The 7,974-nt window shown below is 50.1% G+C and overlaps 1 protein-coding gene across 2 annotated transcripts in view; it reads left to right on the plus strand.

Moving 5' to 3' along the window:
- The window catches only part of Chst11 (carbohydrate sulfotransferase 11), a 213,588-nt gene that overhangs the window by 108,341 nt on the left and 97,273 nt on the right, over positions 1 to 7,974 (plus strand). For both annotated transcript variants that reach the window (XM_021174780.2, XM_021174779.1), the window contains exon 2: positions 577 to 662. In XM_021174780.2, the coding sequence (XP_021030439.1) occupies positions 577 to 662 (86 nt within the window). The remainder of the gene's footprint in view (positions 1 to 576; positions 663 to 7,974) is intronic.

Consider the following 7,974-nt stretch of genomic DNA (forward strand, 5'->3'; position numbering starts at 1 on the left):
CGATGAACTATAAGCTGTAAGGTGAAATAAACCCTTTCCTTTCCAAGTTATTTTTTTGGTTCTGACCCTTGTCACAGCAACAGAAAGCAAACTGGGACTCATGCTCACAGTGGCAGTCTTCCGTACCCTCTTCAGCAGCCTCGTCAACAGGACCTCTGTGAACAACCGTCTCGCATCTTGTCAGTGTATGGGACTATGTCACCTCACAGTGAGGTTCTCAGACCACAGCCCTGTTGCTAGGTGATGTGAGACTAGGATCCCACACCCCGGCACAGCCACACGTGTTCCCTTGGGTACTCTGATGCCTTCTGAAAGTGGCTGCATCCCAGTGAGCTCTAGATGCCTGTCCTGTTTTCCTGTGTGCGGCAGAAAGCATTTCTAGTGTGGTCTGTGCTGGGGGGCATGGGGACAGAAAGGCGTGGTGCTGTTGCGGCCTGGACAGCAGTGGGCTCTTTGCTTAGAAGCTGCTCCTTCCTCTCTGCATCCTGTTTCTTCCTCCCTCCCAGATGCCTTTGCCTCTGACAGCCAGCAGGCCTTTATAGCTGTTTTCTGATGAGCTTCACTTTTTCTCCCCAGTCATGCGGAGGAACCCCTTTGGTGTGGACATCTGCTGCCGGAAGGGATCGAGAAGTCCCCTGCAGGAGCTCTACAATCCCATCCAGGTAGGACCCCGGTCCTTGTTGCTATCAGTGTGTGTTCTGGGGATTTGACATCCCCTTTCCTGCCTTCACGTTCAGCATCCTTTCCCGGAAACATTCCCAAACTCAAACCCTTTTGAGCAGCCTCATGGTACCACAAGTGGAAAAGTACCACCCGTGTCTGATATTATGTGATGGATCACAGTCAAAATGCAGGTGCACTGAAATACTGTACAAAGTTATCTCAGGACACTGTACGTGAGATGCATATGCAATATAAACAAATCTCATGTGACATCGTCCCAGGTCCTAGCAATGGGACTCTGAAATTCAAAAGTCTGCAAGCTTGTGCAACTCTCCGCTGGCACCCCCAGAAAGGTGTGCACATGGATAAACTCTGCATGCAGTGAGTGAGACCCAGTGATGACCTCACTACAGAAGACCCCCTGGTTGGGGCATGGGTGTAAAGTAACTGTTGCTGGTTTTTTTGACTGATTCGTTTAACAAGGTGTCGAGTGTGGAGGTTGGGGTGGGGAGTGGAATGTGCCTTCCATGGGAAGTGAGGAGCAGTCAGGAGCAATAACCTCAGGCCACTTGAGTTGGTGTGGAGACTCTTGAGCCCGTCCTTCTGTAGAAATGTCTGTTAGTGTCTCTCCTGATTGAGTGACCAAGCCAATGCCCACAGACCTTGGTAACTGCTGAGAAATGAGTGCGTGCTGAGGAGATCAGCACGCTCATGATCTCAGGGCTTCACTTTGTGCTCCATCTCAATTATGTATTTCCATAGAACATGGTGCCTGAGGGAGAAGATAATATGCTCGGATCTCAAGGAGGACAGATTCTTAGAGTGATTGCAAAGGCACAAACTTAAAAGCTTCTTGGCTCCACTTTCTCCCTCTAGCCTTCCACCTGTGCTCCCTTCTGGGGGAAAAATAGGACTAGAATCCGGGCACCCTTGGTGACCTAATGGTGTTCAGTGGTGCCCTGTTGATTCTCTGTCTTGAGGCTCTAGGTGAGGATTGCAAACTCAATGCCTCTTGAGGCTTCCTCTGCTGGCCTTTACAGAGAGAGACTCAAGGGGGATTTGATATTGGGTTCCTTTGCTGTCCCCGTGACCTGGCCATTGTAAGTTTCCTAGCTTGTCTACTCTGTCATCTTCATAAAAAGATCAAGCAGGCTTTGGCCACACATAGAATTTCTGATATGCTCTATTGAAACTCACCCAGGCTACTCCATCAGAACCATCCGCACTCCCTCTGGACATCCTGTATTGATGAACAGCACAAGATGCAAGATGCATAGGCAGAGTCACTTCTACTGTAGCTGACCCTCTGGGGAGAAAGCCCATGGACTGGGTCTTGCCTACCATATACATCCGGTGCCTAACACTGGGCCTGGTTGATGTCAGGGTTCCCCAAGTATCTGTGACATTTGAAAGAGCAAAAGCTCAGGGTTCAGGTTCCCTCTTCCCACGTCTCTAGCTGCGCAAGCCGGAAGGTGTGATGAGCCCGCACTAGGTGCCCGTTTCCCAGCATGCCTCTGGAACTCTGGAGGATGACTGTGAGCTGTCACTTTCCTCGATTTCAGAGTCAGACTTGGTGTCAAAGTCCAGTGACATCATTTCCTAGCTCTGTGACCTTGCACGGGCCACATAACCACGCTTTGACTGCCACCCCTCTTTTATGACATTCGGGGACTAATACCAACTGCTGTATTCAAGAGGCGGTGCGGTGACCTTCTGTGCTGACTGTCCGCTATGGGGCTTGTGATTTCCTGGTTTGTTCCCTCACTGACCCCCTGGCATATCAGAGACTGGGCCTAGAGGGCACTGAAGCTAATATAGCCACCTGCAATGGGTACTTGCTCTGTCCCAGGACTGGTGTGCATGGACGGCCTCGTCTGTTTTTTTGTCAGACCAGTCAGAGGAAAGGCGACTATCCCATCTACTGTCATCCCTCTTCACAGTGAGTGTTGTGTTAGTGAAAGGTACGTTCACTAACACAACCAGGGGAGGGCACTGGTAAATGAGTCACTATCCTTTAAGGGCATCTTGGGCACACTGTCTGGCCTCTCCAGCCCATCCAGCAAACACTCTTCAGGCAGATCACCCCGTTTCCTGTGGAGGTAGTTTTCTGGGTCTAGTTTCCTTTACAAGTGGCAGTTATGCCCTGTCCCTGCACAGTCCTTAAGCAGGGCTTGTTTTTGAAGAAGCAGCCCTGGTTAGCGGTGGGCTGCGGAGTTTAAGATGGGGACATGCTGATGAGCTTAGACAGCCTTGCCTTCCTGAGTCATGTCCAGGCTTAACGCCGGGCTGAGCTCCCCTGCACGTTCTCATAGTTTCCTACCAGCTCAGCTGCCGAGCCTGGAGCAGCGTCGTCACTGAGGCAAGTGGCAAACTCTGATCGCTCTAACCTGAACGGCTCCCAGAAATGGTGTTCGCAGCTTTTTTTTTTTTTTTTTCTGGGTGTCTCTTTGGTCTTAGTAACAGGATGGTAAAAATGAGACCATTTATTTTTTACGACAAGAAATTCACCTAACAGCAAGAAGCTCCTTCTTGTTTTTGTTTTTAGAGACAGGGTTTCTCTGTATAGCTCAGGCTGTCCTGGAACTCACTTTGTAGACCAGGCTGGCCTTGAACTCAGAAATCCGCCTGCCTCTGCCTCCCGAGTGCTGGGATTAGAGGCGTGCGCCACCACGCCCGGCTCAAGAAGCGCCTTCTTAGTTATCTCAGATACATAGGCTAGGCCAGACACTTCCTGGGTCTTGGATTCAGCTCACTGAATATGTATGGTGAGCTCTGAGCTAGATGGTATTTCCCCTCTTATGGATAGAGAAGTGAAACTAATAATTGTATATGATTTATTTGAGCCCAGATCGCTAGTAGGAAGCAGTGAGGATCCAATCACAGAAGGAACGGGGAAATTGCACGCAGTTACTAGTGACTGGTACTGGTGACTATTACCCTCAAAATCCTCCTGGCAGGAACCACCCTCCTCCTGCAAACAGATGTATATCCAACAAGGTTTTCCCTGGATAAAGAGTGAAATCAGCCCAGGGGCAGTTGCCTCTACTCTGACTTCAGCATCTGGGGCTTTCTTAGTGCACTGAAACCCCCAAACCATCCAAAGAACAATTGGTTAAGAAAAAAAAAATCCTTCCCAGTCGATATTCTTAGCAAAATAGCACTGTAATGTCTTATAATTTTCCTGGTTCTCTGCTGTCTCCCTGGCCCCAAAATAAAACATAATTGCTGATCGGATCAGCTGGCGCCGAGTCACCGAAAGTTCAGGAGTTGCCAACCACAGACTTGTGGGCCGAGCCATCTGCAGGCTGCCCCCGCTCAGTCAGTGCTGACCCACAAGGCAGAGAACTGCTCTCAGCTGGTTGAGAGGGTGTAATTGTCCCTGAATGTCATCGAGGGTGAGACAGCTTGTCCTCCTGCTTCCCCACCTCCCGGCCTCTCATGGCTTCCCTGAAATCTTCACAGTTTCATTCACGCGGTTTGGCCTGCCCTGCTATGGCTTTCTTTAGCATGTGTGCCTGCCCTGTTATTAGAGCATTCTAAGGGGGCAGGGTGCGTGGCTCAGTGCTGGCCACGAACTTGCAAGCAGCATAGCTAGGTCTGAACGGGGGCTTCCTGGAGTCCCTGGGTCCAGATGTTTAGAGATCTACAAGTGTTCTGGGTGATGTGTTGCTGAATATGGCTGAAACTCTGAGGTCCTACTACCTCAGTTACGGGGCAATCTCTTGGTGTGCTGAAGTGAACTTTCTTCTCCTCCAGGGATGCACAGGATTAAGGATGGAGTGAAGAAGAAGGAGAGGAAGGAGAAAGACAATTGGTGTTTACTGAACAAGGAATACATTCCTGTGACTATTCTAGACATATTCTAAACAAGGGTCATTGCTCTTGCTTTTGTTGGGTTGGAGATGGTTGAACCCAAGGCCCCTTGAACACTTGAGCAGCCATTTTCCCTACCAGTGACCCATGGTCCAACCCCTCACTGAGCCTTTACAAGTCCCCCTTCCAGATGAAGGTCTCTTGATAACCTCATTTTTTAGAAGGTAGCTAAGTTTTTAAGAGGCTGCACAGTGCACCAAGATCATGTACTACTAAATGACAGGACTGGGTCTTTCTTACCCTGCTAGCCTGTAGGAGGAGGGAGCCTTGGCACTTAGAAAAAAAGCTTCCGGAAGACTCTCCTTCCCTAATATGTCAAAGGCGAGGCATGGGCCCAGCCGGGCATGGGGCCATGGACCCAGAGAGAAAGCTGTCAGTGAGCAGAGCTGAGGCCATGGAGTGGTGTGGAACCCACAGTAGATGTGCTATAAGCGTTTCCAGCTGGCAGTTTCCTTTCTTCATAGTCTGGTGTCCGGCCAAGGCAGGAGAGGACTTTATGCCCTGGCTTGGAGCTAGGTTAAGCAGAAGTCACCTCTAAGAACTCTGCTGTTGGATGGTGGTTCCCGCTCCTCAGAGGTGTCCATCCCACTGAAAATATTACACTGAGAGATGCTACTGTGGTGGAGGGCTGGAAGGAGTCTGTGGATACGTTCCTCACCCTGACCTGGGTAGCGTTTTCTGCAGTGCTCAGCACATTTTGCTGGTCCTATGGGTTCTTAAAGAATAAACAGAGGAAAAAAAGGTCCCAGAAGAGAGAGAGAGCAGGAAAGGTGAGAGGAGATGTAGTGTTAGCACCCCTCCCCCCAAGTCCTGTGCACAGTGGGGACTCTTAAGAGGAAGAGGCCTTTGAAGACACATACACTGCTAGGAGAGACTAGCATTGCAGAGGACAAGAGCAAACAGCAGGTGCTGGAGCCTGGTTGGAAGGGACAGGAAAAGCCCTCAGTCCCAGGGAGATTGGGTCATAAGTGTTCATCTTGAGAGAGAGGAAGTGGAGGTAGGTGGGCATCAGGGTCGCAGGGAGACCCTCAATTCATGAAGCAGGTGGACCTCTGACTCAGCTGCTTGTTCAGGGGAAGGGCTTCTCTACAGCTGGAGCCCCCCAAGATTTGGTCTCAGCACCACTGTCTGTAAAGTGAAGGCGTTGTGCTAAACCAGTGGCTCTCAGTTTTGACCACACATGGGATGCACTTAGAGATGTGAAGAACTGCCCGGAGCCTAGGTCTTTCCCCAGCGGGGGCTGACTTTATCCAGTCTAGGACTTTGCCAGTGTGTCTGAGGTTATTGTTCTGGGCTTCTGAGTTCAGCAGCACAGGGCTGAAGGGTCCTCTAGGACCTTCAGTTACAGACACTTTTGAGTCTAAAGAACAGGCCATCTTGTGTTCTTGTTTTAACAATACACTCAGGCTTGAAGTCTTTCCATATGGAGGCAAATGTTGTCCTAAGGATAAGAGGGTCCCTGCTTTCTGCAGCTACCCACAGAAACTGTGCCCCAGATAACACATTGGGACAAGTTCCCCCTTGAAAGGAATACCCCAGCCTGTCCTGTAAGCGGAGGGGAAGGACCAGACATCAGATGAGGTTTCCAGAGATCAGTTGCATCTTCCAAATAATCAGGAAGGGGGAGGCTGTCTGCTTCAGCAGTTTGCTGTTTGCAGAGAATGTTGGGGGTGGTACCTGCCTAGGAAGGCCAGAAAGGGCAGCCGTTGTTCAGCCCTAACTCTGCTGCATTAATCTCCTCATTAGCAGCCACCTGGTAAATGATGAGCATGTCTCATTATCTTGCTTTGACCCAACAGCTGTCCACCAGCCAAAGAGGGATTGATTTAGTCGTAGACTGGCTCCTTCTGCAGGGCTATTACCGATAGTTGGCCCAGCAGAATGGCAGCTGGCTAGCAAAGACGAAATATTACATTAACCTGTCCCTACCTATAGCAGTCTCTTGAGTGCTACATTATTCATGGCAAGTGACATTAGGCCAGCGAGGATCTCTACAAAGCCAGGGACAGTGAGTGGGCTGTCTTTTTTTTTTTTTTTCCATGGTTAGCAGCTCTATTATATTCAAGCAAAAAGCTACCCTGGTCACATATCCAATCAAGCTAGGACAGGTGGAGACCTGGAGGGAGATGCAATTCAGGTCATAGGAGAAGATTAGATACTTGAAAGAACTGAGGGATGCTAACCCAGGTATATGACCTGCGGCCATTACCGGACCTCCACAAACCTGGGCTTCCTCATCTGTAGAGAATTAGAGGAAAACGCCTGTCATATAGGTTTCTGCAAGTCAAAGACCTCACATTCCAAAGGCTCATTCAGTAAAGGCTTGCCTCACAAGTAGGAGGGTCTGAGTTCTCCCCCCCAGGACTCACGTAGAAGGTGGAGCACAGCAGCTCACACCTGCACTCAGAACTCAGGGTGCACAGACGGACATCTCTGGGGCTTCCTGCCTCCGAGGACACTCTCAAATCAGGACAGAGTTAGGAGTCACTCACTAAGCGCACAGTTTGTTTTGATTTATGTCGTATCTCAGGCTTTTTTCGAGCTAGAGACACCCATTTAAAAGACCATGGATGTCTATGTCTCCGTGAGCAGTCTATGTTCAAACACGTCCACTGCACACAGGTCCTAGACAGTGAGCAGACCCAGCGGTGTAGTTTGAAAAGCTCCTGTAGGTGTGTCTGCCACAAGCCCCCTCTGTGAGCACCTTGGTAATGGGGGAGTTAATGAAGCCCCTCCCTCTTGAGGTGGTGTGTGCTACCTGGGAGTTTGTGGCTAACCCTTGCTGCCTCTGTAGGCCATTGTTCTGTTCAGACACAGAAGATTCAGGAACGCCCCCTTCTTTGACACCATCTATGGAAATATGGCGAGGAAGTGATTGGAACAACTGGGGTTTTTCTGTGGCTCTATGTGAGAACAGAATCTGACATATTTCCAGTAGGAGAAGCAGCGTTGGGGTGGCGGAGTGACCTCAGCCATTGCCAAATGGTAACACAGCTGGATGAGCTGCCATTTACCAAGAGTTATTTCCTGAATTACCCTCAATTAGGAGAGGCCTCTTCATCATTTGATTTTTCTGTAAATTGCACAACTCGGACAGCTTCTGGGCCAATTGAAATTTGACCTCAGATGGAGGCTAAGTGTACCAGAGCCTGGCTTCTTGTCAAGCTCTGTGGGTGCTGCTCTGTATGTGTGTGTGGTGGGGAATGAGGGGATGAGGGGAGGGGTCTCTTTCTCCCAGGACGCACGCTGGGCACTGGAGGTCTCAGGCCAGCGGCTACATGTTTCTCAACACTGGAGAGTTTGCTTATAAAACAGGAATGAAAAAAACATGCAGCCGGGCGTGGTGGCGCACGCCTTTAATCCCAGCACTTGGGAGGCAGAGGCAAGCGGATTTCTGAGTTCGAGGCCAGCCTGGTCTACAAAGTGAGTGCCAGGACA

The sequence above is a fragment of the Mus caroli genome, chromosome 10, assembly GCF_900094665.2.
Source record: "Mus caroli chromosome 10, CAROLI_EIJ_v1.1, whole genome shotgun sequence".
NCBI classification, from domain to species: domain Eukaryota; kingdom Metazoa; phylum Chordata; class Mammalia; order Rodentia; family Muridae; genus Mus; species Mus caroli.